This window comes from Lithobates pipiens, unplaced genomic scaffold (genome assembly GCF_037356315.1).
Source record: "Lithobates pipiens isolate NorthernLeopardFrog02 unplaced genomic scaffold, aLitPip1_a1.2 Scaffold_8, whole genome shotgun sequence".
Classification (NCBI taxonomy): Eukaryota; Metazoa; Chordata; class Amphibia; order Anura; family Ranidae; genus Lithobates; species Lithobates pipiens.
The window spans coordinates 478,695,713-478,723,135 of record NW_027507903.1 but is presented as its reverse complement, the minus strand read 5'-3'; the positions used below and the strand labels follow the sequence as shown (position 1 = coordinate 478,723,135).

At 47.0% G+C, this 27,423-nt stretch overlaps 2 protein-coding genes across 4 annotated transcripts in view; one reads left to right on the top strand and one right to left on the bottom strand.

Annotated features, from left to right (window-relative positions):
* TMEM213 (transmembrane protein 213) overlaps window positions 1-7,966 on the bottom strand; it is a 67,373-nt gene extending 59,407 nt beyond the window's left edge. Inside the window, exon 1 of the mRNA XM_077468770.1 lies at window positions 7,849-7,966. Coding sequence (XP_077324896.1) covers window positions 7,849-7,864 — 16 coding nt within the window. The 5' untranslated portion in view covers window positions 7,865-7,966. The remainder of the gene's footprint in view (window positions 1-7,848) is intronic.
* A 4,629-nt stretch (window positions 7,967-12,595) lies between these two features.
* Window positions 12,596-27,423, top strand: part of SVOPL (SVOP like) — a 73,274-nt gene continuing 58,446 nt past the window's right edge. Inside the window, exon 1 of one of the 3 annotated variants that reach the window (XM_077468763.1) lies at window positions 12,596-12,806. The gene's annotated coding sequence lies outside the window, so the exon portion shown is untranslated. Of the gene's footprint in view, window positions 12,807-13,216; window positions 13,379-27,423 lie in introns of those variants that run through there. The other 2 variants (XM_077468759.1, XM_077468762.1) reach the window with 2 other exon arrangements.

Here is a 27,423-nt window from a genome sequence, read left to right as displayed (position 1 = left end):
GTACCCCTTCGAAAGCTTGGTGGGAGCTGGAAGTGAAGTAAGCCCACAGGCTTAAGCAGTGCACTGCTGCAGTGTGTGGACAGTGTTCCAGTCTGTAGTCTGCATACTCCAGTCTGGCTAAAGATCCTTTGGTGAGTAGGAGCTGAAAGTCCCTCTGCTGTTCCAGCTTTCTGGCCAGTATTGGATTAGCTGTCGACTTGGGTAATGCCACCAATGTAGATAAGAAGATAGGATGTAATTAAGAGACAGTGATACACTTTATTTCAAATGTCTGATAGGCTGAGCTGGCGTCATCAGTCTGCTGCCCCTGTGATTAGACAGCAACATTGTAACTGTGTAGTACACAAGTGACAAGATTAGAGGCTGCAGCAGGGGCTGGTCTGGGTCAGACATTGGTAAACACAGCCAAGAACTGCGCAGGCACCAGGATTTACATGAGTCATCTATGTGTGATCATCACAGTCCAGGAAGCAGATTTGTTCTTTTATTAATTTTTTCTTTAACACCCATGATGTGTGAACACACTCTAAAAACTTCACCTGGTGCAAAAAAAAGTGCACATAGGGTGTACGTACATATGGTCCTCCAAAATCAAAGGACCTTGCCCGGATCCCATAGGCGCTAGGCTCTAGCCAGGGACTGGGGTACTTTCACATGGTCAATCTAGTCGAAGCCAGATGGACCCTGTTCTCTGGGAGATCTGCCGAAACAGACCACCCCAAGTACTAGGTGGGGCTCCCCCGAAGGGAGACCCCCATGAGAGAGGGCAAACTAAGCCAGAAGGCCATGTCCACCCTCTCCCAAGACTTTCGGGGCAGGCCAAAGGACCTACACCCTACTCATCAAACGTGAAACAAAGTGTACATAACCAACAACCCAAAAAAAAAAACATAAAATGACAACACAAGGCAAACAACATAAAGGTGGGGAAAAGAGAGGTGGAGAAAGTGCTAATTGTGCCATATGCATGGCCGGCCCTTAGGCCAGGAATAAAAATTCCTCTGGTGCTGGCCAAAAGGCCCGGCCCAAGAGGTAGGTGCGAAAAAAGTGTGCGTGGTGCAGTGGCCAAAGTGCCAGCAAAAACTCAAATTGCCCCTTCTAACACAGTGAATAATTATGGCACTCCTGGACTGCCACTCCAGGGGCACATACACCACAGGCTTTCTTCAACCCCGGCCCACAGCCAGACTAGTCCCCACTGGGAAGGTATAAAACTTTGAGAGCTTAGGGAAAGCCCCAGGACCAAAAGCCTCAACCACCACTCCCATCATTCCCACCTAATTAGGAAGTACTAAATTACCCCCCTGGCAAAAAAAGGGGGTCGGTGCTCTCTCCCAAAAGACTAACAAGGGCAGGGACCACACCAAATCTAGGCCGGAAAGGCAGGGACCTGGTCATTTCGGCCAGACCCAGTGAAGCAGATAGTGACCCTGGAGGGTGGCTGAACAAAGACGGCATTGCTCTACTGGAGAAAAAAAATCAGATGAAGGCATTGTCGGGGACTTGCTATGCTCTCTGTGAGAGGTAATAAATACCCGGACATGGATTGGGGAGGGGGGGGGGGGTGCCAGGACAAGTCTGACCTTGGGAAGAGAGCAGACTGAGTTCACAGCACAGCTAGAGAACTAAGTCTAAATAGAAAAGCAGAAGGACTGGCAGGAAAACCATTGATGTCTCACAAAGGCAGCAATACAAGGAGAACAGGATACTTTCTCATCCAAGTACATGATACAGCAGGCATATATCAGGAATGTGAAATGTTGGGTAACATATTCTTTACCATGATCAAGTACATGACACTGGGATAGGAGTTTGGGATGGAAACACTCTGTACAGGACATTGGATCACGTCAGCGATTTCATTAATCCTTTCTGATGGGTGTATTGGATACTCTCAGTCCATTTCATAATAAGGTTATATAAATGTCATGTAATATAATATCTGATGTTCTTAGTGGATTAAACAAAGCAAAGTTTTTCTTGTGTGAACAAAACCTCAGACAACAGATGTAATCAGAAATATAAAAAGAGAAACATGGTGTCAAGCCAGTCTTGTTGGGGTTCTTTTCTAATGAATGATATGTATGAACACAAATAAGTGCATTTTGTTTGTAAATTTGTTATCAGAGTAACTCCCTGGGGTTTAGTCAGGGAGCTACTCACAAATTTACTTGCTAAGAGTAGTTACCCTGGTCAGTTGTTAGAGATCCATTGATTTCTCTCTAAGCTTGGCCTGGTTGTACTTTTCTCTTCTACCACTAGATGGCCGTCCACTTGGTGGCACTAGATATGAGAAGGACGTTATGGGTATATGGGGTATCTCAGCCAATGAGCAGGGTTTTTCTTGAATCCCTTGGCCTGCTGGGAGAGCCTATATATCCGGGTGAGGTCAGGTGATCTGTGTTCTGTGCCACCTGGACGGCTGTCTGGGTGGACATGTGTTGTGTGCCCCTGGCTGCTAGGCCGGAGATTGGGCTTATCCCGGGGGAATCTGGCTGCTAGGCCTATCCAGAAGTAACAGAGCAGCTCAGGGTTGGGATTGTGGCTTGCAGTCCAACTAGAAGTGACGATTCTGCCGGCCGGAGAACTTGTCAGTAGTCAGAGGTAGAAGAGAAGCTGTCGCCACAAAGGGGTCAACCACCTTATTACCAGAGACCACAGTGAGTAACTGGAGCAAGTACCAGAGCAGCATGCTCAACGAATGGACACCGTGGAGAATCGGGAAACTTCAGGCGGTGATAGGGTTGCCACCTTTTCTTCAAACCAAACCCGAACACTTTAGTAGCACAATTTATTTTTTTGTGTATACACTATAGGACTGTAAAAGACCTAGGACACCTTTCAGTACCTCAAGGAGAGTAGTAATACCCAGTGCGCTAGGTGCACCACAGTGAACAGTGAGTGTTTTCCAAATTGCATTGGGAGGGGCTGAAAGCAAAACAAAAGCATTCTTGTACCCATAAAATATGACTAAATTAATAAAACAAATTTCACTGTAAAAATATGAATTAGCCTACCTTAAAAGCAGACAGTGTCAGTCAGTAGAGCTATGGACGGTGGTCAGTAGGGCAGAGTATTATGTCAGTAAGGCAGTGGATGGTGTCTGTAGGGCAGAGGATGGTGTCAGTAGGGCAGAGGATGGTGTCTGTAGGGCAGAGAATGGTGTCTGTAGGGCAGCGGACGGTGTCTGTAGGGCAGCGGACGGTATCTGTAGGGCAGAGGACGGTGTCTGTAGGGCAGCGGACGGTGTCAGTAGGGCAGAGGACGGTGTCTGTAGGGCAGAGGACGGTGTCAGTAGGGCAGAGGATGGTGTCAGTTGAGCAGAGGCCGGTGACAGTAGGGCAGAAGACGGTGTCTGTAGGGCAGAGAACGGTGTCTGTAGGGCAGTGGGCGGTGTCTGTAAGGCAGTGGGTGGTGTCTGTAGGGCAGTAAACGGTGTCAGTAGAGCAGAGGACGGTGCCAGTAGAGCAGAGGACGGTGCCAGTAGAGCAGAGGACGGTGCCAGTAGAGCAGAGGACGGTGTCAGTAGAGCAGAGGACGGTGTCAGTAGAGCAGAGGACGGTGTCAGTAGAGCAGAGGACGGTGTCAGTAGAGCAGAGGAAGGTGTCAGTAGGGCAGAGGACGGTGTCTGTAGGGCAGAGGACGGTGTCTGTAGGGCAGCGGACGGTGTCTGTAGGGCAGAGGACGGTGTCTGTAGGGCAGCGGACTGTGTCAGTAGGGCAGAGGACGGTGTCTGTAGGGCAGAGGACAGTGTCAGTAGGGCAGAGGATGGTGTCAGTTGAGCAGAGGCCGGTGACAGTAGGGCAGAAGACGGTGTCTGTAGGGCAGAGAACGGTGTCTGTAGGGCAGTGGGCGGTGTCTGTAAGGCAGTGGGTGGTGTCTGTAGGGCAGTAAACGGTGTCAGTAGAGCAGAGGACGGTGCCAGTAGAGCAGAGGACGGTGTCAGTAGAGCAGAGGACGGTGTCAGTAGAGCAGAGGACGGTGTCAGTAGAGCAGAGGACGGTGTCAGTAGGGCAGAGGAAGGTGTCAGTAGGGCAGAGGACGGTGTCTGTAGGGCAGCGGACGGTGTCTGTAGGGCAGCGGACGGTGTCTGTAGGGCAGCGGACTGTGTCAGTAGGGCAGCGGACGGTGTCTGTAGGGCAGCGGACGGTGTCTGTAGGGCAGCGGACGGTGTCTGTAGGGCAGCGGACTGTGTCTGTAGGGCAGAGGACTGTGTCTGTAGGGCAGAGGACGGTGTCTGTAGGGCAGAGGACGGTGTCTGTAGGGCAGAGGACGGTGTCTGTAGGGCAGAGGACGGTGTCAGTAGGGCAGAGGATGGTGTCAGTTGAGCAGAGGCCGGTGACAGTAGGGCAGAAGACAGTGTCTGTAGGGCAGAGAACGGTGTCTGTAGGGCAGAGAATGGTGTCTGTAGGGCAGTGGGCGGTGTCTGTAAGGCAGTGGGTGGTGTCTGTAGGGCAGTAAACGGTGTCAGTAGAGCAGAGGACGGTGCCAGTAGAGCAGAGGACGGTGCCAGTAGAGCAGAGGACCGTGTCAGTAGAGCAGAGGACGGTGTCAGTAGGGCAGAGGACGGTGTCAGTAGGGCAGAGGACGGTGTCAGTAGGGCAGAGGACGGTGTCAGTAGGGCAGAGGACGGTGTCAGTAGGGCAGAGGAAGGTGTCTGTAGGGCAGAGAACGGTGTTTGTAGGGCAGTGGGCGGTGTCAGTAGGGCAGAGGATGGTGTCAGTTACAAATGTATTTATTTTTACATTTTTAACAGTCTTGCTAGGTGGCTTGGATGAAATATCAGGGGTCTAAACAGACCCCTGATAGCTCACTTTTGAGACAGAGAAAGGGGACTGAGGGCGGATTCTCCAATTCCTTTCTCTGAAGCATAATAAACATAGTAAATTGGAAGAAATTTACTCTGTGTATATCCAACTTTACCGGATTCCCTCAATCTCTGTGACTGGTCCCCTTCAGCTTCTGTGAAAGTTGTGACAGGCTGTGGTAGCACTCCAACCTCTTTTTGTACCATACAGGGTTAATGTTCCTGTATGGTATGTGATGATGCTGAGGCTTTGGGTGGAGGAGGAGATCACTGCAGCTGGCTGGAGCATGGAAACATATATACGTGAAAGTGGCAATTTCCCCCCATCAGTGCAAGGGTGGACTTTTTGTCATTCCTGGAGTAGGGCTTGATTCTGTATGCCCTTTGCTGTTTATGCTCAAATGTTTGACTATGTCAGGAAAATACTTTTTAGGTTCTACATAGAAGTATTCCACATTATCAAAAATAATTATTTTAATATGATATAGTGTGTGGAGTACATCCATGTGGAGCCTGAAAAGTCCCAGTAGTGAGACAGTGAGGAAGGGGAAACCCAACATCCACTAAGCAGACTTGTCATTCTCGGTGCAGTCTGGTCTGAATATTGTGTCCGGGTCTGGGGCAGATGAAAACCTGAACAAGTCATTCAAAAACCGGACTGTCTGGGAGAAACCCATACAGGAGGCAACCCTAGGTGGTGATCAAGTCAGAGACTCAACCAGCAGAGGTGACACTTGCAGGGCAGCCTTGTGTGTCAAGCCAGGGACTGAGCCGGTCAGCAGAGGTGAAGCTTGAATGAATGAATGAATGAAATACTTGTATAGCGCACAATGCGAACTGAATCGCCTCTAGGTAGCTTGAGAAGTATCTGGAGTGCCAAGCTAGGGCCCCAGCAAGGAAGCGTGGGTGACGCTTGAGGAAGATACCACCACAAATATTGAAGGAGTGCAATGGATTCAGAGTCAGTGAATAAGAGGGTCTAGTGAGAGACCGGGAGCTCAGTGTTGAAGAACTACAAGAGGCAGCTGGGGCGAAGCTATAGGAACTGTTACGTTTGAGTTAGGAACTGTTAAAGACTGTTGCCATAGGATACAGTAATCCTGCATGTGCAGATGTGGTGCCTTGCTGGGGCCTTTCCCTGCATGGTTGTCTTCCTATTGAAGTCTCGGTGTCTGCCAATTGAATCTACAACTATTTAAGGCTGTCCTGGCCCGAACCCTCTTTCCCCCAAAAATATAAAAAGGACTGTTAATAGAAATAAAACCTCTTTTACATCCAAGAAGTGTCTGGCGCCCAATAACTTTGTCCACCTTGCACCCACTATGCCTCACAACCCACCGCATACAGAAGGATGTCAGCTATCTTTGGTCAGGAAAGTTCTCATTAGACTGGACAAGGCCAGAGACCTTGCTATATCAGTGTAATGAAGCTACATTGTGGGCAGTGGCTACAAATTGTCCAAACCCTGCAAAAGCAGGATTCTGTTATAGAAATCATTTTCTGCTGCAGATTTGAACTTTTTTTTTTCTTCCAAACAAAATTGTTGCAGATTTATTAATTGTGAATTTTCCCTGGAATTTCCCTTATGATATAGTATATAAATGTATAATAATAACAATGCATGACTGTGGTGGGGGCATTAGAGTGTAAGCTCCTCTGGTGCAGAGACTGATGTGACTGGGCTCAGTGTTCTGTGTACAGCACTGCAGAATATATCAGAGATATATAAATGTATAATAATAATAGTGTGTGCCTGTGGTGAGGATATTAGAGTGTAAGCTCCTCTGCTGCAGACATGCTCTGTGAACATTTTCTACGGCACTGTTTGTTGGATTGGTTGAAAGTTCATTCCCTCTGACAAATCCCAGCCCAGTAAAGAGGACCTGTTTTGCATTCAGACTTGTTTGTGAATAGTATAACCTCAGTAGAAGTAAAATCACACAAAATGTCCCATAATGCCCTGTAGAAGGTTACTTGTCCTCATCTCAGGTAACTGTAAATAATCACCCCTGGAACACCTTGTAATTATACCGTTCTGGTTTCAGTCTACTGGCATCTAAAGGGCAAAGTGTGTGGTATATTATTCGGAATTGGCTGAGAATCTGAAAATCCCAGAACATCAAAAGAGCAAAACTCTGTGAAACAAAACTGTAGAGATATGCATAAGCTTTTTATTTAAACTTTCTACCTAGCAGTGCGCACTTGGAGGATGTTAGCAGGAGCAAACACATGGAGGATGTTGTGAACAGTGGGCAAAGATTCCCATCAGAGTACAGCGGGCACCTGTTGATGGGCAGAGAGGAGATCCCTCTTCCCCTAGTGAGCACCCTCATTCCTCTGTATAGAGCCAACCCCCATAAAAGAATAAGGATGAATAAAAAATCAACGGATTTCTCTTTGCCTAAACTTCATCAGAAATTTGATAATATTTGGTCATTTCAGCTAATTGCATTGGAGTTAATATGAAAGCTAAAATTAGGGTGGGTTTTAAAGGTAAACTCCAGCATAAGTAAATATTGTCCAAATACAAGAGGACTTTATTGTTACTTGAATATTGGTGTGCTCTGTGTATTTCTTCCTTCTGTGCAGTAATCCAGAGTAAAACTTTACCTCTGTATAGGAGCTTCCTATAATAAAGACTGGCCACTGCTGCTCTCTCTTATTGTGTAGGGTGATTGATCTGGTCTCCGCCCCTTCTGCTGGACCCCTCCCACAGCTTTACTGTCTGCACAGGTTATGCAACAAGCAGTTAGAGTCACGCTGTGTAGTGGTCAGTATAGGAATACTATAGGTAGGTCATTGCAGTGTAGTGAGTAATGCAGTGGTCAGTGCAATGGGTAGTGTAGTGGGTAGTATAGTGGACAGTGTAATGTAGTGGTCATTGTAGTAGAGGGTAGTGGTCAGTGCAGTGTAGTGGTTAGTGCAGTGTAGTGGTTAGTACAGTGTGTCCTGGAAATTTTGGCCATACGCAGAGCACACAGCCAAATCTCCTGTTTCTAATAATAATAACATTTCCATCTTAATGATATAATACTTCTTACCTTCCAACCCACTCATCCAAGTATTCAAACATCACCCGCATTCCTACATCTTCATCTCAGCCTGGCTGCTTCTCAGCAGTCCCCTCTGATTCCCCATTAAAGAGACATCACCAGCATTCTTACACTCTCGGTCAGCATGTGTGACCTCTCTGAGCTGACAAATCTTTTATTTACATATCAACAGGAAACAAAGCCCTGGAGGGTTTGCCTCCAACAGCTGAACACCTACAAAGCTTGTGACCTCACAGCAGCAACACAGGATGTAAATGACCATATAAGGACAATGCACTGTAATACAATACAGAAGAAAATGGTGTCTTCACAGACAGCCAATCAGACATTTGTTTTCCTTCAAAAGAACCAATCACAGAAATGTATACATTCAAATAGTCAGTGACGCAAACTGACTAACTGCTTTCAATGATGCAAACCATACAAAACCAATGAACGATGACTACAATTCCGTTGATAGAAATCCTTAATATACATTGTTCCAGAGAACAATGTATACCTGTATTATTGTACACCTCCGTGTGGATGGAAGGTTATCCACAGATGTATGCTGCGATCTCCACATGTGGTGATCAGACACAGCAGAGATAATGAGCGCACATCCGCCTACAACCAATCCTCGCAGAGCAAGCATATGCCCCCAGATGATCTGTATAATGTACAGGAGCCCCTTCGCTGGCGGACATACCCCCACTCCGCAAACACCTCTTTCCAATCCCAGGAAGTTATCCACTACCTAACAGATCTCAACCAGTGTTAGTCTGCCCCAGTCAGCTCTTTTAGAGCGGGCTAGGGGAGAATGAACACAGGGGGACTCTTATGACAATACATATAAATACATCTAAAATTTTCCACAACAAGTGCAGTGGTTAGTGTAGTGGTCAGTGTAGTATAGTGGTCAGCACAGTGTAGTGTAGTGGTCTGTGTGGTGTAGTGGGTCGTGGTCAATGCAGTGTAGTGGGTAGTGTAGTGGACAGTGTAGTGTAGTGGGTAGTGTGTAGTGAAGTGGACAGTGTATTGGATTGCAGTGTAGTGGTCAGTGGGTAGTGGTATTATAGTGGTCAGTGCAGTGTAGTGGGTAGTATAGTGGTCAGGGTAGTGTAGTGGACAGGTAGGTCAGTGTAGGAATCGGGTATGCCAGTGTAGTGGTCGGTAGAGGAATCAGGTAGGTCAGTATAATGGTCAGATAGGTCAGTGTAGGAATCAGGTACTTTAGTTTAGTGGTCAAGTAGGTCAGTAGGGATGAGCCGAACACCCCCCGGTTCGGTTCGCACCAGAACTTGCGAACGACCCCCGCGTTCATTACGAACGTTAGAACCCCATTGAAGTCTATGGGACTCGAACGTTCGAAATGGAAAGTGCTAATTTTAACGGCTAATATGCAAGATACTGTCCTAAAAAGGGTTTGGGGACCTGACTCCTGCCTCAGGGGACATGGGTCAATGCAAAAAAAAGTTTTAAAAACGGCCGTTTTGGCGGGAGCACTGATTTTAATGACGATTAAAGTGAAAAAAAAAAAGTAAAATATTCCTTTAAATATGGTGCCTGGGGGGTGTCTGTAGTATGCCTGTGAAATGCCACGTGTTTCCCGTGTTTAGAACAGTCCCTGCACAAAATGACATTTAACGGAAATAACACCATTTAAAACTGCTTGCGGTTTTAATGTTATATCTGGTTCCTGCAATATGGTTGAAAATCATTGAGAAAAATGGCATGGGTAGCCCTCCCTGCCCATTACCGGCCTATTTGGGTCTTGTACGCATATTAAGGGGAACCCTGTACCCATATTAAAAAAAGGAAATGCGTGTGGCCCCCAGGCCCTATATACTCAGAACAGCAGTATACAGGCGGTGCAAACAAGACAGGGACTGTGTAGGTTTGTTGTGTTAAGTTGAATCTGTTTGTAATTTTCAACTGGTACATTTTTAAAGTGTAGCTCCAGTCAAAAAAACTATTTTTAAGCTTTTTGGAAAACATAGGGAATAATTTGTTTTGCCATCCGTCTTTTTTCATCTCACTTGCTGCTGTCTCCTTCCGTTTGCAAGTAGGAGATGTTTGTAAGTTGGAAGTTTGAAAGTAGGGGCCTGCCCTATATTATAGCGGTATGTACTGGATACAGAGCACGCAGACAGCACGCACTATCTCCTAACACTACTGACTGCAAGCTCTATTATTAACCACTTGACCACTGGGCACTTAAACACCCTTAATAACCAGACCAATTTTCAGCTTTTGGTGCTCTCACATTTTGAATGACAATTACTCAGTCATGCAACACTGGACCTATATGAAATGTTTGTCCTTTTTTTTTCACACAAATAGAGCTTTCTTTTGGTGGTATTTAATCACCTCTCAGTTTTTTTATTTTTTGTGCTATAAAAGAAAAAAGACCGGAAATTCTGCGAAAAAAATGAATTTTTCTTTGTTTCTGTTATAAAATTTTGCAGATTAGTAATTTTTTCTTCATAATTTTTTTTTTACTGGTTACATGTTTTGAGTTGCAGAGGAGGTCTAGGACTAGAATTATTGCTCTCGCTCTAACGTTCTCGGCAATACCTCACATGTGTGGTTTGAACACCGTTTTCATATGTGGGCGGGGCTTACGCATGCGTTCGCTTCTGCATGCGAGCACATGGGGACATGGGCGCTTTAATTTTTTTTTTTTTTTTTATTGTTCATTTTACTTTATTTATTTTAGTTTGACATTTTTTTCCCCAAAAATATATTTTTGATCACTTTTATTCCTATTACAAGGAATGTAAACATCCCTTGTAATAGGAATATGGGGTGACAGGTCCTCTTTACAGTGAAATCTGGGGGTCAATATGACCCCACATCTCACCTCTAGGCTGGGAAGCCTGAAATAAAAAATAAAAAAAAGATTCTGGCTTTGATCGTACTGGCGAGTTGGTAGAAGCACCGGAGGGCGGTGAGGGGTGGGGGGCGTCTATGGCTGGGTATTTCAGGGTATCACCGAGTATGGCTGGGTATCTCCGAGTATGGCTGGGTATCTCCGAGTATGGCTGGGTATTGCAATTTATGGCAGGGTATTGGCGGGGTATTGGCGGGGTACTACAGAGTAATAGCAGGGTACTGCAGAGTATTGGGGAGTACTACAGAGTAATGGCAGGGTACTGCAGAGTAAAGGCAGGGTACTGCAGAGTAATGGGGGGTACTGCAGAGTAATGGCAGGGTACTGCAGAGTATGCACTGGTATTGCAGAGTATTGGCGGGGTATTGGCGGGGTACTACAGAGTAATAGCAGGGTACTGCAGAGTATTGGGGAGTACTACAGAGTAATGGCAGGGTACTGCAGAGTAAAGGCAGGGTACTGCAGAGTAATGGCAGGGTACTGCACTGCAGAGTAATGGCGGGGTACTGCAGAGTAATGGCAGGGTACTGCAGAGTAATGGGGGTTACTGCAGAGTAATGGGGGGTACTGCAGAGTAAAGGCAGGGTACTGCAGAGTAATGGGGGGTACTGCAGAGTAATGGCAGGGTACTGCAGAGTATGCACTGGTATTGCAGAGTATTGGCAGGGAATTGAGGGGTTAAATTCGGTGAGCAGCGATGTGGGCACTGCAGATGCAGCCCACATCGCTGCTGACACCGATCTCTTTCCCTTCCGCTGTACCGATCGGTACAGAGAGGGGAGGGAGGAACCGGCGTCATAACATGACGCCGGTTTGTTTACAAGTGATCACTCCGTCATTTGACGGAGCGATCACGTGGTAAACGGCCGCTCGTCGCGACCCGGCGACCCGGCGGTCACGGATGCTCTCGAGTGCGCGCCCCAGGGGGCGCGCGAGAGCAGAATTCTGGGAGGCCGTTAATTAACGGCCTCTCAGAGTTAAACAACCGCCCTGAAGCCGTTAATCGGTAATGGGCGGTTGTTAAGTGGTTAAAGATAGATCACTAGCTAGCTATATAGGTGAGGTGAATATAGTGTAGTGGTGTATACTGCGGTCAGGGCACAGACAATAACCACTACACAAGAGCAAGATAGGAAATCAGCCAAAAACGATTGGTGTGTAACTGTGTTGAAGGTACACAGAACACCCACTCCTTCAGATTCCAACACACTACACGAGGCCGCCTCAAAGGCAGCCTTATATAGTGTGGGGCGTGCACTACACAGCCTGAGCTATGATTGGCCACAGGCAGGATGCCTGTGGCCAATCATGGCTCTCCTCGCTGCTGGCGCTGCGATTGGCCAAGCATGCGGGGTCACAGTGCATGCTTGGCCAATCATGAGCCAGCAATGCACTGCGCCATCGCAGTGCATTGTGGTCCGCGCGCGCCATACGAATTTTGACGCGAACGGACCAAGAGTTCGGATTTCGCCGAACGCCCGAACAGCCAATGTTAGAGTCGAACGTACGTTCGACTCGAACACGAAGCTCATCCCTATAGGTCAGTGTAGGAATCAGGCACTTTAGTTTAGTGGTCAAGTAGGTCAGTGCAAGAATCAGGCTGGTAAGTACAATTGTAGGAAGGGAAGGGAATGCTAAGTGCACTTAAATGTTTTTGAATAAATACATTGCTGGCCCAAAGAGTGAGTTCTACAGTTGCATTGTGAAATCTGCAGAAGTTGGGACGCAAAGCTGTTTCAGTTGCCGTGTTCATAGCAACTGTGATACTTCAATTATACGAAGGGCCATCTGCAATCTTGGCTACACGGGGTTAATCATAACTAGGCTGGCACCACTAATCCTAAAATAATAGAGATCTGTATTCGGCTCCATTCCTTCTGCCAGTGAGAGTTCAGGTGACAATGCCAGAAATGACAATCCCTCCACAAATCTTATTTTCCCATGAGACGATGAACATTTGGCCCCCTGATGTCTTCATTGTGGCCCCCAGAAGACCCCATGACTCCCAGTAGCAGTGTTTTTGGACATCATTAAGATACCCCACTGAAGCAACTCAACTGGAAAATGGCAACAGGTAATATATGCCGGACATTCAATATATTTTTATAAAATTGTGCAAAAAAAATAGTGAAGAATAAAGTGCAGTATCCAACAACAACCAATCAAATTTCGTTTCAAGAGGCTTAACAAAGATTTCTCCCCTCAAGTAAGAATTCATGAAATTACTAAGGCACAAGGAACTTCATACCACAGCAATGCCTCTAGTATCTATTAACCTGAGTAATAGGAATATAGGAAATGGTGACATTACATTTGCTCTGAGCTCTCTTATTATTATTATTATTCAGGATTTATATAGCGCCAACAGTTTGCGCAGCGCTTTACAATATGAGGGCAGACAGTACACTTACAATACAAATCAATACAGGAGGGATCAGAGGGCCCTGCTCGTTAGAGCTTGCAATCTAGAAGGGAATGAGAACTACAAGCTCGTTACAATCTAGAAGGGAATGAGATATAATTGTGGTACTTCCCCTTTAAGAAGGTGAATTGGATTTTGGAGGGGGTGTGGTTTCACTCAAGTACCTGAAATTACTTTTCTCATATGGGGATTTAGGACGGATATTATAAGCGGCTGTGTACAAGGTAAGTCAGATATTCTATTATATTAGGGGGGTTACTATTTATAGATCTGTCATTTCACATCTGTCATTTTTATGTCATTATAAACTATTTATAGTATTTTGTTAATTTTGTGGATGTTATTTCCGGACACATATCACATGTGACTGTTACTTTTATACAGATCAGCTCTGGGCATGTCTCATGATCTGTGTGCGAAATAAAATATTCCTGTGACATCTATTTTTTAGATACAGTTTTGCCATTTTATAAAGACTTACATAGTTAGTTGGATGAGAAAATACACACATTCACACACACACACCTGCATCAGGTTCAAGCAAAAGATCTAAGTAAAAAAAAAAAAAAAAAATTAAAAAAATAAAAATAAAAAATAAAGCATCCTCAGAACCGCAATCTGGAAACCTGGTCTAGAGGATAGAAAAAAACAAAAACGTATAAAGTGCGATTCAGGGAAAAGATTCCTTCCAGATTGGATATTCCCCAGATCAGCAATCTAAAGCAGGGGTCTTTATAAACGGCAATATTTGATCTGGGCCTCTGATGTAAGGGGAGGACTTTGATGTGGACTCTGCTCTAAGGGGAGAATTTGATGTGGATTATCACATAAGAGGAGTACTCTGATGTAAAGGGAACTTTAATGTAAGGTGGACTTTACATAAAAAAAAATCATGTAAAACTTATTTTTTAAATGTAATGAATTTATTGGTAAAACTGATTTCTTTTGACCACCAAAATTTGTAAAATATAACACATGGCCCTCCTTCTGAAAAGTTTGCAGACCCCTGATCTACAGTGGTATTACTTAGAAATACTAAGGGGTAGTGATGGACGAACTTCCGATGGGACATTTCGCGAACGCGGACCGCGAATGCGGCCGATAGTTCGCGGACCGTAACGTTCGTGGCGGGCCCCATTGACTTCAAATGGAGGCGAAGTTTGCAAACCTACAGGTCAAATTTGCAGCCACAAAATAATTAATAGCTGTGCAAACAAAGTCCCACCACATGGCCAATGACATAACACATGTATGAGGTGAATCTGGGATCGACAACTACAAGCATTCTTTTTTTATTTGTGAAATTGTTGTGACAATTCAGGACTGTGGAGCGCATGAAGGCAATGGAGGAGAGGGAAGGTCAGGGTAGGCAGAGAAGAGGGTGCATGAGATGATCACCAGCAGCGTGACATACAGCAATGACACCTGCACCGTGATAGAGTGATCTGACACCAGCACCGTGATAGAGAGCACTGACATCAGCAGCGTGACATACAGCAATGACACCAGCACCGTGATAGAGTGATCTGACACCAGCACCGTGATAGAGAGCACTGACATAAGCAGCGTGACATAAAGCACTAACACCAGCACCGTGATATACAGCACTGACAGCAGCACCGTGATAGAGAGCACTGACATCAGCAGCGTGACATACAGCAATGACACCTGCACCGTGATAGAGTAATCTGACAACAGCACCGTGATAGAGAGCACTGACATCAGCAGCGTGACATAAAGCACTAACACCAGCACCGTGACATACAGCACTGACAGCAGCACCGTGATAGAAAGCACTGACATCAGCAGCGCGACATACAGTAATGACACCTGCACCGTGATAGAGTGATCTGACAACAGCACCGTGATAGAGAGCACTGACATCAGCAGCGCGACATACAGCAATGACACCTGCACCGTGATAGAGTGATCTGACAACAGCACCGTGATAGAGAGCACTGACATCAGCAGCGTGACATACAGCAATGACACCAGCACCGTGATAGAGTGATCTGACACCAGCACCGTGATAGAGTGCACTGACATAAGCAGCGTGACATAAAGCACTAACACCAGCACCGTGATATACAGCACTGACAGCAGCACCGTGATAGAGAGCACTGACATCAGCAGCGTGACATACAGCAATGACACCTGCACCGTGATAGAGTGATCTGACACCAGCACCGTGATAGAGAGCACTGACATCAGCAGCGTGACATAAATCACTAACACCAGCACCGTGATATACAGCACTGACAGCAGCACCGTGACATACAGCAATGACACCTGCACCGTGATAGAGTGATCTGACAACAGCACCGTGATAGAGAGCACTGACATCAGCAGCGTAACATAAAGCACTAACACCAGCACCGTGACATACAGCACTGACAGCAGCACCGTGATAGAGAGCACTGACATCAGCAGCGCGACATACAGCAATGACACCTGCACCGTGATAGAGTGATCTGACAACAGCACCGTGATAGAGAGCACTGACATCAGCAGCGTGACATAAAGCACTAACACCAGCACCGTGATATACAGCACTGACAGCAGCACCGTGATAGAGAGCACTGACATCAGCAGCGCGACATACAGTAATGACACCTGCACCGTGATAGAGTGATCTGACAACAGCACCGTGATAGAGAGCACTGACATCAGCAGCGTGACATAAAGCACTAACACCAGCACCGTGGCATACAGCACTGACAGCAGCACCTTGATAGAGAGCACTGACATCAGCAGCATGACATAAAGCACTCACACCAGCACCGTGATATACAGCACTGACACCAGCACCGTGATATACAGCACTGACACCTGCACGGTAAGCAGCCCCAGGAGGAAGTCAGCATAGCACAGGGATGGTGGGAGCCCCTCATAATGAGCATAACACAGGGATGGTGGGAGCCCCTCATAATGAGCATAGCACAGGGATGGTGGGAACCCCTCATAATATGCACAGCAGAGGTACAGCCCCAGGAGGAAGTCAGCACAGCACAGGGATGGTGGGAGCCCCTCATAATAAGCAGCCCCAGGAGGAAGTCAGCACAGCACAGGGATGGTGGGAGCCCCTCATAATAAGCAGCCCCAGTAGAAATATGACACCGCTCAACCTCTTCAAAGAGGAGGGTACGGGCATATAGTACGGTGTGCTTTTTTTGGACAAGGAAGTGAGCCAAATGAAGAAAGAAGGTCTGTGTGCTCGATTAAAAAAATTTTTTATAGACATATACATGGTCTACTGGTCACATGTGTTGAATTCCTCCGAGATCCATGCCTCATTCATTTTTAGAAATGTGAGGTAGTTAACACTGTCGTGAGCTAGGCGCTGAACGTCCTTTCGGACAGGACACTGGACGAGGGGCAAGCCAACAGTTCGATTGCAAATTGGGCAAGCTCTGGCCAGAGGTCAAGCCTGTCCACCCAGTAGTCCAGGGGTTCATCACTCCTCAGAGCGTCCACATCGGCCGTTAACCCGATGTAGTCGGACACCTGACGGTCTAGGCGTTCCCTGATGCTGGATCCGGATGACACCTGTCAATGGGTCGGCTGAAAGAATGACCTCATATCCGAAGTCACCAACACATCTTCAAACCGGCCTCTTCTTGCAGGCGCTGTTGGATTGGTACCCGCAACTCCTTCTCTGGGAGTGGGAATTGCTCCTCTGCCAGCACACGCAAAAGCAGAATGCTGCATTTCTCGAAGCAAGGCCTGGAAGTGCTGCATTCTGACAGCCCTCTGTGACGGCGGTAACATTTCCGCCATTTTTTGTTTGTACCGGGGGTCTAAGTACGTTGCCACCCAGTACTGGTCCTTGACCCTTATGCTTTTTATACGGGGGTCCCTATTAAAACACTGGAGCATGAAGGACCCCATTTGCACTAAACTGGAAGCGGTGTGGTGGCCTGGCTCCTGCTCATCATCCAGGATAATGTCGTCCTCTTCATTCTCCTCTCCCCATCCACGCACAACAACAGGGATCCCAGAAAGGTTTAAAGCATGCTCTTCTTGCTCCTCCTCATCCGCCCCGGCACCATCCTCCTCTGACTCCTCTTCAGACTCCTGTTGTTGACTTGTCTTAGATAGAGTAGCCCCCCCTGGGAATTCATCCAGCATTGCGACTTCCTCATCTTCCCGCTCCTGCTCCTCCACAGCTTGATCAATGACACGACGCAATGCACGCTCCATAAAGAAGGCATAAGGTACCATGTCACTTATGGTGCCATGGCTGCGACTGACCAGTTTGGTGATCTCCTCAAATGGCCGCAGAAGTCTGCATGCGTCGCGCATGAGCAGCCACTGGCACGGTGAAAAAAAAAACAGCTCCCCAGAACCTGTTCTGCCGCAGAGTTCATACAGGTAGACGTTAACTGCATGTTTCTGCTGGAGCAGCCTATCAAGCATATAGAAGGTTGAGTTCCATCGCGTCGGGCAATCGCAAATAAGACATCTGACCGGCAGATTGTGTCGCCGCTGAATGTCAGCAAGGCGAGCCATGGCCGTGTAAGATCTTCTGAAATGGGCCGAGATTTTCCTTGCCTGCCGCCAGATGTCCTGGACCCCAGGGTATTTGACAACGAATCACTGCATGACCAAGTTTAAGACGTGTGCCATGCATGGCACGTGCGTGATTTTGCCCTGTTTCAATGCGCTAAGCAGATTGGCACCGTTGTCACACACCACTTTACCAACTGTCAAATTGAGCGGTGTTAGCCACTGATCTGCCTGTGAACGCAAAGCTGAAAGGAGTGCCGGGCCAGTGTTGCTCTTGGCTTCCAGGCACAACAGACGCAGCATGGCATGGCAACGTCTCACCTGGCATGTCGAATAGGTTCTGGGGAGCTTGGGCAGCGCAGCGGAAGAGATGCTAGCAGCGGAAAAGGAGGAGTCAGCCGAGGAGGAGAGGGAGGAGGATGGAGTAGGAGGAGGAGGAGAAGAAGGGCCAGGCCTGCATGCAATCTGTGGCGGTAAAACCAAATCTACACGGGTGCCACGGGTTACATGCTTGATGGCCATCAGAAGGTTCACCCAGTGGGCAGTAAAAGTGATATACCTTCCCTGCCCGTGTTTGCTAGACCACGTGTCTGTGGTCAGATGTATCCTGGCACCGACACTGTGTGCCAGAGATACATTCACTTGCCGCTGAACATGGCCATATAGCTCTGGGATGCCCTTCTCTGAGAAATACTTCCTTCCTGGGACCTTCCATTGTGGTGTTCCAATGGCCACAAATTTGCGAAAGGCCTCCGAGTCCACCAGTTTATATGGCAGTAGTTGGCGGGCTATGAGTTCTGACAAGCCAGCCGTCAACCGTTGGGCAAGAGGGTTATCCGGCATCATCATTTTTTTACGCTCGAACATTAGGCCCACGGAAACCTGCCTTTTTGCAGAAAAACGTGAGCTTGGCGTTATGGAAGGTGGAGTGGAGGAAAATTGTGAGGAGAGAGGAGAAGGAGAAGTAGAAGTCAAGGCTGGACGGTGAGAGCCTAGAGTGTGGCTTTGTGTGTTCCGTTGATCCCACTGGGCTCGGTGATGGCTGCTCATGTGCCTTCTTAAGGCGGTCGTCCCTAGGTAAGTGTTGGGCTTACTGCGACTAATGCGTTGACTGCAAAGATTGCAGATGGCAATGCTATTGTCAGCAGCAGACACGTTAAAAAAAGCATACACTGCGTCCTGGGAGCGCCAGAAGTGACCGTACATGGTCGATGACTAGCTCCTGATACATTAGCAGTCTGCTTTGTCCCTCCTGTGCAATGTAAGTTATTCCTGCTTCTCCTCCCTATCTGCTGATCCATATCTCCCTCTGAACTCCCCTCCTCTTTCTCTCTTGTGGGCACTCACGTGACATCACTAGACAGGTCATCATCGACGTCACCTTCCCCACCGCTATAAGTAGAGATCTCGGAGTAGGCAGCAACACCGGGGACCAACCTCCTCCTTGGGCTGATATGGGTACTGTCGTCAGACTGCTGAGTAGCGGTTGTTGCTACCGCCTCTTTCTGATCCAATACCAAGAGTGGCTGCGCATCAGAAATGTCTTGATATGGATCGGAAAATAATTCCTGTGACTTAAGTGGAAGGTATGTGGTGGTGGTGGTGTTGTTGGTGGTAGTGTCTTTGGGGGTGCACATAGCAGAGAGTGAAGAAGAGGGTGCAGATCGAGAGGATGAGGAGGGTGCAGAAGAGTAAGGCTGAGTGAGCCACTCAACCAAGTCTGGTGCGTCCTTTAAAGTAATTGAACGCACCTTCTGCAACTTCTCACTTTGGCTCAAGCCTGTTGCTCCTGCCCTACCCCTACCACCCCTGCGGAAGGGTCTGCCTCTTCCTCTGCCTGTCATTTTTTAAATGACCCTGTGACAAAACTCTCAGTCCCTATACTGATAAAGGACTGCTGCAGTATAGGGCAGCGGTCAGCAGTAGTGCACCTCAACCCTATGTATTGTGGACCTATACCAGTCCTTATGGAATAGCAAACTGTACCTCACTCAACCCTATGTAATGTAGCACCCTAGACCTTACCAGTCCTTATAAGGACCTTTGTGGAACAAGTAGGTTGTGAATGATTAGCAGACTGTACGTCAGTCCCTATACTGATGAAGGACTGCTGAAGTATAGAGCAGCGGTCAGCAGTAGTGCACCTCAACCCTATGTATTGTGGACCTATACCAGTCCTTATGGAATAGCAGACTGTACCTCACTCAACCCTATGTACTGTAGCACCCTAGACCTTACCAGTCCTTATAAGGACCTTTGTGGAACAAGTAGGTTGTGACTGATTAGCAGACTGTACGTAAGTCCCTATACTGATGAAGGACTGCTGCAGTATAGGGCAGCGGTCAGCAGTAGTGCACCTCAACCCTATGTATTGTGGACCTATACCAGTCCTTATGGAATAGCAGACTGTACCTCACTCAACCCTATGTACTGTAGCACCCTAGACCTTACCAGTCCTTATAAGGACCTTTGTGGAACAAGTAGGTTGTGAATGATTAGCAGACTGCAGCAGAAGGGCAGCAGTCAAGTATAATATTCTTTCTATACCTGGAAGAAAGAATATTATACGTGTACAAGCCTATTACCATACCAGTCCTGAAAAGAACCTTTGTGGACCTAATAATAACAGCTACTGATTAAACTGACTGTCCCTCACTGCCTCACACACAGCTTCCTGCCTGTCCCTATATAAACTGACAAAACAGAGGCTGCTGGAACAATAACTTGAATAGCACTTTTGTGGACCTAATAGTAACAGCTAATGATTAAACTGACTGTCCCTGCAGCACACAGCGTCCTGTCCCTTTCTCTACACTGACAAAAGACACTCAGGCTGCTGCAACAATCACTAGCACAGCACTGCCTCAAACCTATATCCTGAACTACACCTAACACCTATACCATGATACCAGTCCTTAAAAGAACTTTTGTGGACCTAATAGATAGCGATTTGGGTCACTGAAGTCTCTCCCTGCTCCACACAGCAACCTCTCCCTATAGTGACAGAAGAAAGAATGTAAAATGGCCGCCGGATCGGGTCTATTTATAAGTTAGGGGGAATGTCCAAGTGTCCATGTGCTGTAATGTCTCAATTGGCTGTCCTGTACCCCATGATGAATGTGTCATCATAGGTCAAAGTTCTTTTACACAGTAAACACGGAAGTCCGCCGGGGAAACGGCAGCAATAGTCCGCCGATCGGGCGGACCGCGAACAGCCGAAATTCGCCGCGAAACGACCGACGGGCGAACTGTTCGGCCATCCCTACTAAGGGGTATCTCTGGGAAAATTTGGGGTAAATCTACCCAATAGGGACACAACAATAAAAACTTGACAGAGGGTCTAATGTCTATCCACTCTATCCAAAACTAAAAAAACAAAACAAAAAAATAGGTATTAGTTCTGGTGTGACCATTGTCACTGAGAAAGAAAGTGCGGGGAGACATCCAGAGCTGGAAAGAAGTGACTTCTGTGAAAATCTATTTCACTTTATCAGATCTCTAACTGTAAAGAAGCCTTTCCATAAGCAAAGTGTGCCCCTTAGTTATTGACCTTAAAGACCAATGCACATGGATGTGTTGCGGTAATGCCATGTACATTACCGAAATGCATGGTCACGTATGTTACATGCGTTGGTGCAATGTAGTGTCATTCTGAAGCCCAATGCACCTTGTCTACAGCTATCCTTTACAGCATGAATCAACCGTGTTTCCCCAAAAATAAGACCTACCCCAAAAATAAAACCTAGCAGTATTTTTCAGGAGGGCTGCAATATAATCCCTACCCCAAAAATAAGTCCTAGTTTAAAATGCTTGTAAAATCCTATAATCCACTCTATTACAGTAGTATATAATGTACAGTATGTTTCTGTAATATAATTGCGGGAAAGAGAGCTCCGGTGGGTCACAGAAGCGCAGAGCGAGACTATAAACAAAGGTATTTGGCACAATTATATTATAGAAACACACACATTGTACATTATATACTACTGTAATAGAGTGGATTATAGGATTTTACAAGCATTTTAACTTAGTTCACACTGGGGATGCCTGTCAGGCAGGGAGAGAGAGGGGAAGAGAAGACAGCATATTACATGATAAGACCTACCCCAAAATTAAGCCCTACTGTGTTTTTTGTTGCCAAAATTAATATAAGACCCAGGCTTATTTTCGGGGAAACACGGTAGTATTGGTTTCTTGATGATTATGTTATTGCTGTTTCCAGTGTGTTTATATTTTATGCCGATTACAGCCCTGTTACCTTACCATAAAAGAGGAGGTTACTTATAGGCTGTTTGTTATTTGCCAACACTTATCTGCAACCATTACTATATGTCACAATTGACTAAGAAATGTATGTTGTATTTATTGAACCTTTTTTTTTATTTTTGATAACACAAAAAAAAATTGATTGGAAAAGCAAAAACTGAAAATTTATATCAAATACTTACCGTAATTTTCCTTTCCTGATAGGCTCCATGGCAGCATACGTGTGGGTAGCCCCGCCTCCACGATTACCCAATAGGACCCAACTCCCATAAATCTTTGCTCCCGGCTACTATCAGTGTTCCGTAACTTGCCTGCTCCAGACATTTGGGAGGGAACTCCTGCTGCCATGGAGCCTATCAGGAAAGGAAAATTACGGTAAGTATTTGATATAAATTTTCTGTTTTCCTGAAAGGCTCCATGGCAGCATACGTGTGGGAAATAACTCGCCAAACACACCCAGGGGGGGCAAAATGTCGAGCAAAGAACAAAAGTTTAATTAGCATTGTCAACCGACAAAACTTGCAAACCAAAATTAACAGAAGACAGAGCCGCTGGCTCTACACAATAATGAGAAACAAAGGTATTAATGGAAGACCAAGAGGCCGCTCTGCAAATAACTTCAGGCGCAACATGTCGAGAAGCTGCCCACGATGTTGAGATACTCTGTGTTGAATGAGCCGTTAATGCCTCAGGAGGAGCCAAGCCCTTTGCTCTGTATGCCCTCTGAATGATCTGAACGATCCAGGTAGAGATAGATCTAGCCGAAGCTCGCAATCCTTTATTCTTGCCATGAGGAAGAACAAAAAGAAATTTTGTTTGCCTAAAAGGAGCTGTGACTTCCAAATATTGCTTTAGCGTGTATCCAACGTCCAGAGGATGAACATCCTGACTCTCTGAATTTTTGAAAGTGGGAAGCACAATTTCCTGATTCTCATGGAAGACCGAGGTTACTTTGGGATTCGATCCCAACATGGGAATCAATACTGCCCTGTCTGGAAAGAAAGACAGAAAAGGTTCCTCCGAACCTAGATTCCTAATCTCAGAAACTCTCTTGGCTGAGGTTATAGCTACCAAGAAGATGGTCTTGAGAGTGAGATCCCTTACGGACAGAGGCTCTGTAGGATCCTTTCCAAGGTTCGAAAGAAAATCCAGCACTAAAGGGAGGTCCCATTTAGGAAACCTTGGTTTTCTTTGGGGTCTGAGCCTGATAGCTCCCTTGAAGAATTGTCGTACCAGTGCATGGTTTGCCCAGGAAATACCCGTAAAGGCTGAAATAGCCGACACTTGGATTCTTAATGAACTGATAGCTAAAGGAAAATCAAGGCCTGTTTGGAGAAAGCTTAGTATGTCTTGTACTGATGGAGAACTGCACAAATTTTCTCTGGAGGGCATATGGGCTGAAAACTTGGACCATATGCGCTCATATACCCTGTTAGTACTCCCTCGTCTGGAATTGAGAAGGGTTGGAATAGCTTCTTCCGGACAACCAAGAGCTTCTAGCCTTTCCCTTTCAAAAACCATACCTTGAGTTGCAGACATGATGGGCATGGATGTAACCTTGTGCCTTGAGATAGCAAATCCGGCCTGAGAGGCAAGGGAACTGGCTCTTGATAACTGAGGAGCAGCAGTAGAGGGAACCAAGGCCTGTTGGGCCAGAATGGAATCACTGCGAGAATCTCCACCTTCTCTGTCCTGAGCCTCTGAAGGAATTGCAGAATCACCGGAACTGGAGGGAAGGCATAAGCTGTCTGAAACTTCCAATGTTCTGTGAGGGCATCTATCCCATATGCCTGAGGATCCCTGAACCTTGAGTAATATTTCGGAAGCTTCCGATTGCACGGGGAAGCGAACAAGTCGACTTCCAGGGACAATCCTAAGGTCAGGAGCCAATCGAATACTTCCCTGTGTAGGAACCATTCGTTGTTGTCCAACTCGACACGCGATAGGAAGTCCGCCTGAACATTCTGCACCCCTGGGATGTAGACCGCAGAAAGGTTGGACAAATTCTTCTGAGCCCAATTCATTATCGGCTCCACCTCCTGTAACAGAGACCAGCTGCGAGTTCCCCCTTGCTTCTTTATGTAAGCCACCGCGGTTGTGTTGTCCAACCTTAACATGACCGAGGCATTTGCTATCAGATGGTGGAATGACCGAAGCGCCTGGAAGGCCGCCCTCAACTCCAGAACATTGGAGACGACTCTTTGTGATGGAAATGTCCACCTGCCCTGAGCGACATCCGAAAGGCAGTGAGCACCCCATCCTCGGTTGCTGGCATCTGAAGTTACCGTGACCCATGAGATGGGAATGATCGAATGGTGGTTGCGCAGGTTCTTCCCCTGCAGCCACCAAAGAAGAGACGTCCTCATCGCTGGAGTGAGGAATATGCGCTGTGTCTGGCTGGATAAATCCCACTGTTGTAGAAACCCTTTCTGAAAGGGACGAGTGTGCCACTGGGCCCACTTTACCATGGGAATGGTGGCTGACATTGTGCCAATCACCTTCAGACATTGGAGAGCCGAGAGATGGGATGACGCAAGGGCTGCATGAATCCTGTCTCGTATGACTCCAACCTTCTCTTCTGGAAGGGCGATAGTACCTTCCACTGTGTTGAACTGTCCCCCTAGAAAAACAAGAGACTGAGTTGGATCTAGGTGACTCTTTTCTAGGTTCAGAAGCCACCCGAACTCCTGCAGAGTGGAGATGACTAGGTCTTTGTGCTCCAAGAGCTGCTCTCTGTTCTGGGATAGAAGAAGTAGGTCGTCGAGATAGTGGTGGAGACGAACACCTTTGACTCTGAGAAAGGCCACAACTGCCAAAAGAACTTTGGAGAAGACCCGTGGGGACGTTGTTAACCCAAAGGGAAGACATGTAAATTGAGGATGTTGATTGCCTACCGCAGAGCGGAGGTACTGTTGAAACTCCTTTGCCACGGGGACATGGAAGTAAGCATCCTTCAAGTCGACTGATATCATCCAGTCCCCCAGATGCACTGACTGCTGGATGGTAAGCAGAGATTCCATCTTGAACTTCTCTTTGTGAATGAAGGAATTGAGATGGGTCAAATCTATTACCGGCCTCCATGTGCAGTTTTTCTTTTGAACCAAAAACAGAGGGGAATACATGCCCTCTCCACGTTCTTCTTCTGGAACAGGAACGGCTGCGCCTTGATCCAGTAAAGAGTTCACGTAGGTCAATAGGACCTGTTTCTTCTCTTCTAATTCTGGAAGATTTGTGGGAATAAATCTTAGCCTTGGAGTGCTGATAAAACCCCACTTGTGACCTGAGGAAACGGTTTTTACTGTCCAAAAATCCCGAATTGAGGCCGCCCAAACATGCCCGAAGTGGAGAAGACGAGCCCCCACCTGACAAGCTTGAGCGGGCCCAATTTCAAAAGGATTTCGCGGAATCCTGCTTGCCGGACGAACCCCCTTTTGAGGTATTTTTGAAAGAAGACTGCCTGGATCTCCATGACCTTGAGAATTCTCGACCAGGTCTATAGCTCCGTGCCTCCCTGGCACGATCAGGGCCTTGTCTTCTAGGAAATGGACGCTTTTGATTTTGAAGACGTCTGTCCTGGGGAAGAAACCCAGATTTCCCACCTGTAGCCCGGGATATGGCAGTATCCAGCTTGTTACCAAACAAAGATGTCCCCTCAAAAGGAATACGGCACCAGGCCTGTTTGGATGCTGGATCCGCCAGCCATGGACGGAGCCATAATGCACGGCGTGCTGAGACCGCTGCTAACATATCCCGAGATATCAGGCGAATAACATCAATAGATGCCTCCCCCAAAAAGGCAGACGCCATCCTGATTTCTTAAATAGGGGAGTCTTTGGCTGTTTCAATAGAAATACCCCTCAGGAATTCTTCTACTGAATCAGCCCAGGATTCTATGGCCTTAGATACCGCTGCCATTGCAAGCACTGGTTTGCAAGCCATTCCAAAGTCAGGTATATCCTTTTTAGGTCTGAGTCAATCCGCCTTTCCAAAGGATCTTTAAAATATACCGTATCCTCTAAAGGTAGGGTTACATATCTCACCAAACGCATGAGCGCTGCATCCACCAGTGGAGCTGACTCCAGGTGTTTCACATCCTCTTCTTTAAAAGGGTATAACTTCAGGATTTTTGACTGCATGGAACCCTTTTTATCCATCTTGCTCCATTCCTCGGTGATAATGTCACCCAACTCTGAAAGGAAAGGAAAATATTGTCGCTCCTTATTGAGCTGTTCAAAGAATTTTCTCTGCTTTGGTGGGGAAGTAATAGGGTCTTCCCACTTCAGAGCCTCTCTCACTGCTTTGACCAATGAAGGCACCAGTCCATAGTCAAATCCTAAACCAGGATCCTCACAGACAGATTCACTGTCTGAGATGGGAGCAGATAGGCTACTAGGTTGAGAAGATTCCCATGTCTCCTGCAATGGGTTCTCTCCGGTTGGAGGAGCCAATAATTCTGACGGGGATTCACACACCTGTAGAGCATTCCTCTCCTGTAAGGATTCCTTCACAACCCGTCTTACTAATGACTCCAAACGCTGGTCTGCACCATCCCTTTCATCTGCAGGTTTGGAGAAGCAGTGATCGCAAAGGGATTTGTCTGATGGAACAGGCATCCTTCACCCCCAGCATGATTTTTCCGTATGCCTGCTGGAGTGAGCAGCAGGGGGGTGAGAATAATTCTTGTCACGCTGTTCAGACCTTGACCTATGCTGGCTAGACCTTGAGGAGGATTTATGGCGGTGTGATCTTGATGATCCACTGCGTCTAGAGGTATTAAGTTGTGGATCAGACCCAGAAGGGCTGTAAGGACAAACAGACAGAGAGAGAAAAAGAAACACAGTCAATCCTACCTATGCAAAACTCTCTCCATTATAAAACCATAAATGTTAGCAACCTACCTAACATGAGCGGGCTGACCACTAGGAGGCAGAAAGGCGTCCATATCCAAACAAGCCAACAGATCAAAGAAGTACTGCAAACCAAAGAGAAATAAAAATGCATTTTTTTTTTTTAAGAGTAAGCATTTCCCTAGCCTAAGGGGCATGCTCTTACCTTAAACCGCTGAACTGTCAGCCCCGGGAAGTCGCTGTGACCACTGCAAACATTCCCGGGGATCTGACAGCTTCCAAAGACTTTTAAAAGTGGCGCCCGTGACGTCATTGCCGACGTCAGACGCGAGGCGCTCGCGCGCATGCGCGGGAACCAAGCCTCGGTTTCACACCGGGTTCGCACATGCGCAGAACGCCTGCATAACCCAGAAGTAGGAGAGAGAGGTTTGCTGGAACGCGGAAGCGACCGCAAACAGCATAGAGGAGATCGCTAGACAAAACAGAAAAGAAGAAAAATACACACAAATACATTGCTGCCATGGATGGACAAAAGGCTCACCACTCCACCAACGATCACCTGGCCGAACGGACTGGGACACACACGCCGTACCTCCAAGTAGATAATGGTCACCCATAGCAACGGGACACAGACCGTGCGCACTCAGGTA